We start from the raw sequence: 13547 nt of genomic DNA, 5'->3' as shown, positions 1-13547 counted from the left end.
TATGCAGGGAAATATCATATACACAAACAAAAATGGACTAATAATAAACCTAACATTACATTATTTAAAATTGAACTTAAGCATTACATTGAAGAATTAAAAGATCTAAAAAATAAAAAAGCAAAAAGGATGTATAGAATTTTTTTTATCCTTTTCTTATGAAAATTTATTTTAAGTCATCCCCTGTAGTTTTCCCCCCCAATTTTTTCTCCTTTATTTTTTTCTGTTTGTTCCTTTGATGCTATTATAAATGTAATTGATAATAGTTTAAAATACTGTGATTCTCTATATAGGTATGTTATGTTACTGTTCTTGTTATGTAATAATAATAATAACAATAATAATAATAATTGTGGTTTCTAACAGGGACGTAAGGAGAAAATATAGTTCAGTTTTGTAATCGTCGTTATTGGTACCAATAGTCTAACACAAACAAAATGATTGATGACTGTATAAAAACATAGACGTAGTGTCCGTGACGTCACCCGTAGGTTCCTGAAGAGCGTTTTTGATGCTCAAAGTGGGCGGAGCCGGCCGCGCGTCACCGCGCGTCACTCCCGGATAATCGAAAATGGGCAAAAAGGCGGGAGCTGGTTCTGTGGACGAAGCGGAGTCCAGCCCGGGGTCGTCACATGTGGTTGCCGCAAGCCCTCCGGACGCTCCTTCGTCAAATCTGCCGGCAGCACCGTTCTCAAGCCCGCCGCCTCTGCTCACTCTAGCCCTCCGGCCGTTCCTCACTCTAGCCCCCGGCTAAATCTTAATTACAAGAAAATGACTCAAATGACGAAGCTAAATGTTTGGCAAAGTTGCAGATTGTATCTTTCATATTTAATTTCTGTTTTAAACTAATATCTAGCTAGTAGGCAAAAACCCTGTTTCTGTTCATTGCTTCAATTTACACGCCCCGGAAAGTATCAGACAGCTCCATTAAACGACACAAACAGCTCTAAACCGTTTGAAATCACTAAACACCTTTAGAGTAAAAATTTCATTCGAGTTTTCAGCCCGATTCCTTACAGAAATTCACCTTGGTAGCAATAGTCTCCGCCAAAATGCCATAGTTACGTTATTGTAGTGTATGACCCTCCTTTATTTGACCCTCTAACTCTAACACTTTCTATTCTATTTTAATTCTACTTTATATTTATCTTCTTCTTTTTTTTTTTTTTATTAAAACAAAAAAACAAACAAACACTAGCTTTCTATTTTTTCTGTTCGATCTACTTGTTTTTCTTTGTATGTGTGTGTGTGTGTGTGTGTGTGTGTGTATAATTCAGTGTGTTTCTCTCATCTTATTGCGTGTTACTTATTCATTTATTTATTCTACTGTGTACAATTGACCAAAGTTTTACTAAAGCAATACCTCTAACATTTTGACCCAAACTATGGTATATTCTGTAAGGGGTTGGCTTGTCAAACAACATGTAGTAGGCTACGCTGTGAAAGGAGATTTGGGAATCCTCAGCCTCTGATCTGTCTCTTTAAGCGGGGCGGACTGCCTCATCTGCTGCTGGGACGGTTCAGCTCCTCAAGCCCGTAGATAAACTTCTGCTCCACACTAGTTCGACTAGACAAGGCAGGCAGGTTGCAGTGGCCAAAAGTGTTTTCATCGAGGTTTGCAAAAGAGAAATGAAAGTCAGATAGTGCGTTGCTCAATGGCTACAGTAGATAAGGCAGAGTGAATGGAGCAGGAGCGAGGATGGGAACGGGAGGTACTCTGAAGTCTGTCCTTGAGCGCACAGGACAGATGCATCAATGAAGGTGGGACAGGAACCAAAACTTTAAACGCACGTTTTTCAGGCAATACTTGATTCGGTTCGGAGCTGTCTGGATGTAGGGCATCAATCTAGAATGCTTTCCAACAAACTACGTGGCAGCCGAAGAAAGCACGAAGGAAAAGAGAAATGAAAGTCAGATAGTGCGTTGCTCAATGGCTACAGTAGATAAGGCAGAGTGAATGGAGCAGGAGCGAGGATGGGAACGGGAGGTACTCTGAAGTCTGTCCTTGAGCGCACAGGACAGATGCATCAATGAAGGTGGGACAGGAACCGAAACTTTAAACGCACGTTTTTCAGGCAATACTTGATTCGGTTCGGAGCTGTCTGGATGTAGGGCATCAATCTAGAATGCTTTCCAACAAACTACGTGGCAGCCGAAGAAAGCACGAAGGAAAAAGCGTTTGCTGTGATCTGCGGAGAGGAGTAACGTGTGCATGTGTTTCTCATCCATCTCAAGTGATATGGCAGGGAACTGACTGAGGGAGAGAGTTTATACAGAAGACATTCATCTGGGAACAGTAAAGGTGCTGATCTCTGGAACCGAGGCAAGGTTACTCAGGCTTATGTATTTTGGTCATTGAATATTCTCAATCTCTTATAAGCGCTCAGAGCACGGACAGCGTTTCAGATGCTCTTTGATGAATTCAAGTAACTTAAGCTCATGAGGAGATTATTGTCTATCGCATTTCCCGGATGCTTTTGGAAAAGTGCTTTTAACCAAACTTGTTTGCTCAGTTTTCTAACAATTGATTTGCTCATTTCCTTAGTTATTTATTTGCTTTTCTAATAGCCGTTTTGTACATAAATAGGTACACTAAAATGGTGTAATATTTGCGCGCATGTAATGTTACGTTATTTATTTATTCGCATTCTTTTGGAGCATGTCCCGTTCGGATGACCTACTTAAGCGTTTACATAAAAAAATAAAAAATAAAAATAAAAAAGATCGAAAAGTCGAAAAGTTAAAGTTGATCATCTACTGCATAAGGGAAGGTGTGCAGTTTGGAGAAAGCGGCACGTTTTCGAAGCACTGTTTTGAAAGTTCGCCATGTGATGACAAATAATAAATTTGGGCTGGGGAAAAAAACCCGGCAGCTGTGGTTTCCAGAATTTGATCGTTATCGTTAATACATTGTTTTAATCATAATGGTGTCTGTTTACATCACAGTTCATAACTGTATACATAATATAATGTTAATTGACAAACCTAGTTGGGCTTTTAATATCTCTTTGTTTCTATAAAATGTGCTTATAAAAATACAGCTGTACAATATAATACCACATGGTGACTTTAAAGCAAGCAACTATGACCAGCACATTATTACCCACACAACGACTAAACACCATCAGAGCAGCACATGATACAAAAATAATGCAGTAAACCTTAAAAACATAACATTTCATATAAAACATAAGGCATTCCATTCATTTTTATAATAAAAAACATACTTTTGGAAAAATATTATCTTAAAAGTATATTGCCTTATTAAATATACATTTTTTCCATAAACTGTAATGCAGTTGCATTGTCTTTTAAAATATGTTTCACTGTATGTTAGCTAAATTAACCGTTTTTTAACTGTAGAATATATATTGCTTATTTCTGTTTTTTCCCCCCCCCCTATTTCCTAGGCAACCCATCAGAAATGACACAGCTCATCTCATCTCACATGAATCTTAGACTGGACTCTGACACCAGGCACCTTCTTGATTGCATATGAACCACTAAATGCACTTCATGTCTCTGAACTGAAGTGACATTCATCCCTGGACTTGAATTCAGTTGTCACGTATAGAAATTGAACTTTGAATTTTGAAGATGTCACAACAGATCTAAAAATAACACCTCAGTGTGAACAGGTTTTACAGTAAGTCACATACAGTCTTCCACTGAGGACCAGACTTTTTGGCCTTTTGGATGGATATTGGAAATTTCACAATCTAAATAATTTCCATGCTGATACACCTAATAGCTGTGGCGCCCCTTGCCTTTCTCTCATGTCCATGGACCCATCTAGTGCCATGCTCTCACAGGCGCTCCTGCTCTTACAGTGCATTATTCTGACTCTCGGCCAGTACGATATCTGTAAGTCGCTGGTCAGCACAGACGATGGACCAACATGGGAATATTACGCTTGCCAGCCCAAACCCATGTCCATGAAGGAGTACATGCAGATTAGAGTGGAGCCTCCCGATATCACATGTGGGAATCCACCGGAGAGGTTCTGCACTCTGGTGAGTTTGGGCAGGATCACTTTTGGCTCTGCCTCTTTGTCAGTTACATCTGTTCCACTGGAACAGCTTGTGTTTCCATGCAAATATAGTTTGCAATCATGTTTATTTATGATAGTGCAAGTTTGATGGATTTTCGGTGTAACTTTAGAAGCTTCATAGCAAAGAAAGTCTAACAAAGTCTAAAAAAAAAAGATCACATGTACATATACATGCCTTGTGATTATTATCATTATTGTCAAATTCAGGATGTGAGTTGGTGAGTCAAAATCTTTTAAAGGGACAAAAATGAACGGAAAAATGAAAATTGAATTTACTCACCCTCATGTAAATTCCAAACCTGTATGATTTTCTTTCTTCTGTGGAACACAAAAGAAGATATTATAAGAATGCTGGTAACCAAACAGTTCCGGTTCCCATTCACTTCTGTTGTATGGTGAAAAACATAATACTTCTTTGATATTCTTCTTTTGAACACAATTTTGAAGAATGTTGGTAACCAAATAGTTTTGGTTCCCATTCACTGCCGTTATATTTTTTGACTGTATAAAGGAAGCGAATGAGAACCGAAACCAACATTCTTCAAAATATCTTCTTTTGTGTTCCACAGAATAAAAAATCATACAAGTTTGGAACAACATTAAGGTGAGAAAATGATGACAAAATTAAAAAATGTCTGCATACTGTCCCTTTAAAAAGACAAATAATCAGGCATAAAAATAGTTAGGCTGTGTTTATTTTTGGAAAGAAAGGATAAAAGAGAGAAAAGTAATCCAGTAGTACAGTAAGATCTAACACAAGAATGCTAAAAAGTCTTCAAGTAACCCTGATATGTCTACACACAGATTATGCAGTAATCTGCTACATGTGGCCATTAACAATGTGTTTGCTCAGAGAGTCAACAAAGCCCGAGTCGATGTGTAAATTTGCCCACACAGCTGTTATTCAGTGTAGTTTCTCTCCGCGCATGAGACAGCAGCCACCGCAGGATTATCTGTGTAAATCAACTCAGGTTTAGCACCGAGCGTGAGGGTGCAAACAATCTGTGTCTTTCCAGGGCACATCTGGTGACCGATCGACACACCATTCGGGTTACTCTGCGACATACTTGGGATGAGAGATTAGGGCAATCACAAGCATGAAAATATTATCCATTCCATACAATCAGTGTTTGGAGGGGTGAATTTTAGGCCCTCTGTCAGGTTGGTGAGGTATGAGAGTAGCTAAAGTTAATCTCCATCAGAGATGCTTTGGGATTTTAGCCAGAAGCTTGATTGCACAATAATCGGATAGAGGATTTGTCCAGCTGGACTGACACTACGCATGAGGCCCGGAGACGGAGCGCTGCCTCTGACGGGGTGCTAATTCACACATTTAGACTCTGTGGATCAAAGACAGAATGCTGTGGAGGGGGGCGGACCAGATATTGCTCATTCAGTGACATCATTCTCTCAGCATATACCGTGCGGCTCACACAGTGACTACGGGTGGGTAGCTGGACTGTGAAGAGAGTCTGAATTCAGTCACCAAAATCATTTTTCAAGACGCAAATGTACTACAAAGCATAGTGATTCACGAGTGATAGATTTAGTTGTCAAGAGTAAAAAGTAGGAGAAACAGTTTATGGTTTTCGAATTCAGCGTGAAAGAAAGGATACAGTTCTTTGACGCTTGCAGTTCTTTTGCCGTAACCTGTAGGAAGGCTGTACAAAATGTCACAGACCACAAATAGTGGTTAACCAATTTGGATCACCCTGTTGACGGGCTCTTTTCAGCTTGAGATATACCTGTCCCTCGACCTTTCAGATTAGGTGTAAGGCCATTCTATATAGTTTAGGACTGGAATGTGAACAGATTTTAAAACACTAGGCATCATACACTTGCTTTGTAAGTAGTTACAGAGGAAAAACTGGGTATCGTACACTAAATGAATGAAGATTACACACTACCAGACTTTCAAGTATTTGAGATGAAAACAATATAGGCATCTTTACACAGCTAAGTTAAGGCTGCTCTGTGCCGGCTCAAAATTCAGTGTAAAGACGCAATGCCACATCAAAGCCAGTCTTAAAGGGACAGAAAAGAGAAGAATTGTTGAGTAAAGTCGTTATTTTTGTTTTCTTTGCGCACAAAAAGTATTCTCGTAGCTTCAGAACATTACGGTTGAACCACTGATGTCACATGGACTATTTTAACGATGTCCTTGAAACGTGGTAGTTCCGTTGCTGTCTATGCAGGGTCAGAAAGCTCGTCGATTTAATCAAAAATAGCTTAATTTGTGTTTCGAAGATCTTATGAGTCTTACGGCTTTGGAACGACATGAGGGTGGCAGAATTTTTATTTTTGGGTGAACTATCCCTTTAATTATACCTACTCTGACCCACCTCAGTCCCTAGTAACAACGCATACAGTTGTAATTTCTATATAAATACACTCTAAAAAATTATTGCGATTTTAACAGTAAAAAGCTGTAAAAATGCTACAGTAAAAACCTGCTAACTGGTTATCAGGAAGTTTCCATATTATATATGGTGAATAACTGTAATTATATTAAATGTAATTTTACAGTAAAATACTGTTAAAATTATGGTTTTTGTAAGTGAAAAAAGAAAGTCATTATATAATTTACAGTGAAAAACCGTAAATTGATGCTCCCAGAATTCCGTGCATGACACTTCATATTTTGTTTTTTCGTTGAAATAACTATGTTTCTTCTTAGTTTTTCTCATCAGTTGTGTACATTAGGGTTTTATCTTACATCTAATGTTGTTAAATTAATGTTTATTGCATTATTTCAGTATCATGTGTGTCACCATGATGGGGTTTAGTGTTTGTGTGAATGACACTGTGCACCTTATATATATATATATATATATATATATATATATATTAGTATATCCCTTCTCAGCTTGTGGAAGAGCTGTTTGTGATGAGCTTTGATTCATCATGTGACTTTCTCATCACCACCTGTTTTTGGTGGTTATCAGTATTACAATGTTTCAAAACTACTTCAAAACTACTTCAATACGCTGGTTTATTAACATTACATCAGTTAATGAAATACGTTTTTTTTATTGTGAATTTAAATTAAGTCTGTAAAACCTAAAATGTTGCTATTATATATTTAACGGTGAAGTTCTGGCAACCACAGCTGCCGGTATTTTACTGTAAATGTCACAGATTTTTTTTACAGTGTATATTTTTGCCACTTTTGAGCAGCATTAAACAGACACTTAAATGCCACTTCAGAAACGCTTCTGTGCCACATTTGCAGTGTAAATTTGGCATATGTGCTCTAAAATCAGCTCAAAATAGTCTGTGACCATCATACACTATGCGGTTTTCTATGAAATCTGTCAACTCAAATCTGCAGTCTGGCTCTGATTTTTGGCAACTATTGTGTCATCTTGTCCAGACTGTAAATCGGGCAAAACTCTGAGCATTCCAGCCTTTAACCATAGCAAATGAGATACCAAATTGCTAAAATTAAAAGAGAACTTTTCACAAAATGTTTACTCAAAATTCAGTAAAATTTAAATTACATTTCAATTACCGGAAAATTTACAAAAATCTACCACAGGACAATCTGAAAACATTGAGAATACATGTAGCTGACACAAATGATTCTTTACAATGTAATATAAAACAATTTTGAAAATATGAAAGCACATTGTAATACATAATATCTAAATAATATAATAGCATGAACCAAAGTAGACAAGACACATATAAAATTAAATTCAAAATAATAAGAAATGTTTCTTGGGCACCAAGTCATTAGAATGATTTCTGAAGGATCATGTGACACTGAAGACTGGAGTAATGATGCTGAAAATTCAACTTTACCATCACAGGAATAAATTACATTTTAAAATAGAAAACAGCTATTGTAAAAATATTTTATAACATTACTGTTTTTAAAGATATTTTGATCAAATAAATGCAGCCTTAGTTAAAATAAAAAATCTTACTGACCCCAAACTTTTAAATATATAATATATTTATAATATATGATATATATATTTGTTTGCATTTTTAAATGAACAGAAAATGTACAATATTCTCTGACACAATTCCTTGGTGAAAAACAACATTTAATCTTTATTTCAAAAGAGTCAGAGCACACGAATTCAACACCAGCTATTCACTGTTGATTTTTAACAAAAATCGCATTTCGCCACAATTCCTGTAAGTTTCCTATTTTTTATATATTGCACCACATGAAACTTTCTGTCCTCATCTGCTATTCATACAATAACCTGACACAAGGGCGTGTATTTCGTGCATACTGATTACAGAATATATTTCCATGTCGACCTGAGATGGCTTACTGAGCAGAAGAAACTAGAGATGAGTTTAGGAGAAGGGTGTAGTCATGTCCTTCTTTGTCAGCACTTTCTTCTCAGATCGATAAAAAGCTTACTGTTCATCCACTGATCAGCCTGCTCTGCATTCAGATGTTGAGCGAGAGGGAGGGAGGGAGGGAAGGAGGGCAGAGGGGCCAGGCACTTTAAATTGAGGAGACCCTCTGGCATTCACGAGATCAAACTTGCTCCATGTGAGAATAACTCCATGTGCCTGCAGTCACAGTGCGTTTTAAAGCAGCAGTGTTAAAGAGAAGTGATCCTCGCTTGTTTATGGTTACAACTCCGGGAATGAATGTAGCGTTAGGCGTCCTTGACATGAAGTGTCTCGCCTGACTCTCAGTAGTTGTAGGTTAATCATTTATTGCTATTATAACGCCTTCAAAGTAATGCAGAATACATGGCAAAATTATAGAATATAAAATTAGATAATAGCATGAAATAAAACACACAAGATCTCAGGTAGACCTATATAAAAAAGAAAAAGAAATCTAGTTGTCTAGATTATTATAATTTTTTTTTTCTTTATAGGCCTACCTGACTTATCTATTATATGTCATCATTTTTCCATGTATACTATGTATAGAATAAAACATAAACAAATATAAAAATAAACAAAAACAATTAAACTAGCTCTTTCTACACAGATATTGATGGATATAATTTGTTTTTCTTAAAATTTTTCTTTTAAGTTTGTTTGTTTATTTTTAGATTTTTGTATACACATAGGCAACTGGTAAAAAAAAAAAAGATAATGGCGCATAATATTATATAACTGTATGAACTGAAATGTACAATTTGTCAGGTAGGTTTATATTAAAAAAAAATATATATATATTTTTTCCCCTTTATTTAAAAAACAGTCAGACCAGTATAAATCAACAAATATGTATATGCATTACATAATAGAATGAAAGAAAATATACAAGATGTCATATTTCAAATAAAATATGTGGGCAGGCCTATAAAAAAAATAACAAAACAAAACAAAAACAAAAAATAACTATACATTTTGCCAAAATATATCAAACATGCAGTTGTGAATGAGTTTTAAATTCTACTCATTCGTTTTTTTTTCAGAATTTTGCGGACTCTGATTTGTTGTAGGGCACATTTAGGTACAAGCACAACAGATTTATTTTAAATTTATCAAGGCATACAAAGCATATTTGATATAGTGAGTTTGGCACTCTGTTAAGCCTGTTGAACTGTGTTTACAATCAGCGTTCCTTTTTTCTTCACATTGAAAGCGAGTTAATTGATCCACGTAAGCCCTCTAGATTTGGCAACATCTCTTTCTTTGGAGAAGCTTTCCGGCTCATTAACGATTTAGAGGAAATTTCAGTCACTCTGCGCCCACAGGAGATGCCGTTGCATTTTTACTCAGCGCCTTGTGTTTTTTTCTTTCCTTCTCTTGCATGATGTTAGCTACCACTGGAAGCTCTCGTTATATGTAGCGCAGGCTAATGAGGGAGAGAGAGAGTATAAAGGATGGATCTCAGCTTAGCCAAGCAGAAAGATGACCCATTGCTACATTCAGTACGCATCTGAACATAGACCGAGATTCAAAGCCTCCATTGTGTATCATCCTCACACATACTATTTGAATGAAATCACTGTCTTTAGTCACACAGCCATATGTGGAATAATCCTATTGGCCCGTTTTAGCAACACATTAAGAGCCAGGACTAAATATAGAAGGTAGAGTAACTGCACACTCTCGCAATGCACCATGGGAAAACTGAAACATTTGGTCCAGATTTTTTCTCTAACCGCGTCTGGAAAACATCACTTCTACACTTAAACAATGAACTGTCTGTCACAGAAAAATCCTGTAGCTGCTTAGTTTTTGCCATTTCTCATGAATTTTCCATGAATCCAAAGCACATCCTCCCCCATCCTGTACTCCCAAAGGGGGTCGAGTTTGTCCCCATGTGTCCACATGCAATAATCCCCCATCTGTCTGTTTTCATGCCGCCTCAGGTCTTGGGGATTCTTCAAATCACCATGTCTTCATGTAGTAATTTGCATTCCCCATTGCTTTCTTTAGTTGTTTCAAAAACAGCATGCTCATTCTTGTACTGTTTTTGCAATAAAGCCCTGTCCTTTTTGACTGTATCAAAAAACATTTCAAACACCAACATCATTTCTCCAGATTAAAATATCTCTCTCTTATACAGAGCATTAATCACAATGAAAAGACACTTTCCTATAGTTTTTGGCGTGGACCAAAGTCTGGTTCGCTTGGTTGGTGTGAATGCAGTTTTTCTGAAAGGTGGTTCATGTAAATGGCAGTACTGTAGAGAATGTTATGAAAGCATTCGGACTTGCATAAGCAAAACGTTATTGATCAGTTATAATTCGTATCTTTGCACACACTCAAGTCACACTTATAGTCTGTAATGCATTTCTCAAAGCTGCTTGTCTGTGAATAAATTGGCTTCTGCGAGCAGCTCACTTTCACTTGCAATGCGTCTCGCAGAAGACAGATGACAGAAGTGCCGTTCTGTGTGTAGTTTTGATGGTAAATCCATAGGGATAATTGGACAAATACTACAAACATAGTCAAACTGACATAGGACTTTTTTTTTGGGGGGGGGGGATAATAACATTAGATATTTTAATGATATGCTGAATGCTAAACTGGACAAGTCCTTGGTTTTAATTTTATAAATCCGGTCATTTTGTTTACATCTCACAATTCAGGCTTTTTTTTTTTCAGAATTGCAAGTTTAAGTCTCACAACTGCAAGTTATAAAATTGCACTTGTGAGTTTACATCTCAGATTTCTGACATTTTTTCCCTCGAAATTGCAAGTTTATTTCTCACATCGTTATAAAGTTGTAACTGCAAGTTTACATCTCGCAATTCAGAAACTCAAAAAGTTTTTCCTCAGAATTGTGAATTATATACTCATAATTATGAGTTGTTATCTCATAATTTGGATTTTTTTTCAGAATCGCGAGTTTATATTTCGTAATTGCAAGTTATATTTGAAATTACAAGTTTACATCTTGAAATACTGATCTTTTTCCTCAGAATTGCAAGTTATAAATTTACAGTTGTGAGTTTACATCTCATAATTTAGACTTTTTTACTCAGAACTGTGAGTTATAATTTGAAAAAAGTCAGATTTGTAAAGCCCCGTTCACACTAAGTGTCCTTCTCTTGCATGATGTTAGCTACCACTGGAAGCTCTCGTTATATGTAGCGCAGGCTAATGAGGGAGAGAGAGAGTATAAAGGATGGATCTCAGCTTAGCTAAGCAGAAAGATGACCCATTGCTGCATACAGTACGCATCTGAGCATAGACCGAGATTCAAAGCCTCCATTGTGTATCATCCTCACACATACTATTTGAATGAAATCACTGTCTTTAGTCACACAGCCATATGTGGAATAATCCTATTGGCCCGTTTTAGCAACACATTAAGAGCCAGGACTAAATATAGAAGGTAGAGTAACTGCACACTCTCGCAATGCACCATGGGAAAACTGAAACATTTGGTCCAGATTTTTTCTCTAACCGCGTCTGGAAAACATCACTTCTACACTTAAACAATGAACTGTCTGTCACAGAAAAATCCTGTAGCTGCTTAGTTTTTGCCATTTCTCATGAATTTTCCATGAATCCAAAGCACATCCTCCCCCATCCTGTACTCCCAAAGGGGGTCGAGTTTGTCCCCATGTGTCCACATGCAATAATCCCCCATCTGTCTGTTTTCATGCCGCCTCAGGTCTTGGGGATTCTTCAAATCACCATGTCTTCATGTAGTAATTTGCATTCCCCATTGCTTTCTTTAGTTGTTTCAAAAACAGCATGCTCATTCTTGTACTGTTTTTGCAATAAAGCCCTGTCCTTTTTGACTGTATCAAAAAACATTTCAAACACCAACATCATTTCTCCAGATTAAAATATCTCTCTCTTATACAGAGCATTAATCACAATGAAAAGACACTTTCCTATAGTTTTTGGCGTGGACCAAAGTCTGGTTCGCTTGGTTGGTGTGAATGCAGTTTTTCTGAAAGGTGGTTCATGTAAATGGCAGTACTGTAGAGAATGTTATGAAAGCATTCGGACTTGCATAAGCAAAACGTTATTGATCAGTTATAATTCGTATCTTTGCACACACTCAAGTCACACTTATAGTCTGTAATGCATTTCTCAAAGCTGCTTGTCTGTGAATAAATTGGCTTCTGCGAGCAGCTCACTTTCACTTGCAATGCGTCTCGCAGAAGACAGATGACAGAAGTGCCGTTCTGTGTGTAGTTTTGATGGTAAATCCATAGGGATAATTGGACAAATACTACAAACATAGTCAAACTGACATAGGACTTTTTTTTTGGGGGGGGGGGATAATAACATTAGATATTTTAATGATATGCTGAATGCTAAACTGGACAAGTCCTTGGTTTTAATTTTATAAATCCGGTCATTTTGTTTACATCTCACAATTCAGGCTTTTTTTTTTTCAGAATTGCAAGTTTAAGTCTCACAACTGCAAGTTATAAAATTGCACTTGTGAGTTTACATCTCAGATTTCTGACATTTTTTCCCTCGAAATTGCAAGTTTATTTCTCACATCGTTATAAAGTTGTAACTGCAAGTTTACATCTCGCAATTCAGAAACTCAAAAAGTTTTTCCTCAGAATTGTGAATTATATACTCATAATTATGAGTTGTTATCTCATAATTTGGATTTTTTTTCAGAATCGCGAGTTTATATTTCGTAATTGCAAGTTATATTTGAAATTACAAGTTTACATCTTGAAATACTGATCTTTTTCCTCAGAATTGCAAGTTATAAATTTACAGTTGTGAGTTTACATCTCATAATTTAGACTTTTTTACTCAGAACTGTGAGTTATAATTTGAAAAAAGTCAGATTTGTAAAGCCCCGTTCACACTAAGTGTGATAACTATAAAGATAACGATAAAGATATAGTTCTAAAAATCGTTCTCAGTATTAAGGAATAGCAGAGTCCACACCACAATTATAACGATAAAGGCACAGAGAAACGATATCGTTGGAATCATTTTCAGAACTCTTTTTTTCAGGGTTGCCAGGTTTTCACAAGAAGACCCGCCCAGTGGCTACTCAAAACTAGCCCAATCGCGTTTTGAGGGGGTCTCCAGTTAAAAATCGCATTCTGGGGGGTAAAATACAGGTTTG

At 36.7% G+C, this 13547-nt stretch overlaps 1 protein-coding gene across 1 annotated transcript in view; it reads left to right on the top strand.

The window, feature by feature from the left end:
- Positions 1–1901: 1901 nt before the first annotated feature.
- The window catches only part of LOC107557204 (uncharacterized), a 71444-nt gene continuing 59798 nt past the window's right edge, over positions 1902–13547 (top strand). The window contains exons 1-2 of the mRNA XM_016240540.1: positions 1902–2328; positions 3411–4013. Coding sequence (XP_016096026.1) covers positions 3777–4013 — 237 coding nt within the window. The 5' untranslated portion in view covers positions 1902–2328; positions 3411–3776. The remainder of the gene's footprint in view (positions 2329–3410; positions 4014–13547) is intronic.

The sequence above is a fragment of the Sinocyclocheilus grahami genome, unplaced genomic scaffold (assembly GCF_001515645.1).
Source record: "Sinocyclocheilus grahami isolate Dianchi unplaced genomic scaffold, SAMN03320097.WGS_v1.1 scaffold592.1, whole genome shotgun sequence".
Lineage (NCBI taxonomy): Eukaryota > Metazoa > Chordata > Actinopteri > Cypriniformes > Cyprinidae > Sinocyclocheilus > Sinocyclocheilus grahami.
Note: the sequence above shows the minus strand (reverse complement) of the source record. Positions and strands in the feature narration are given on the sequence as shown.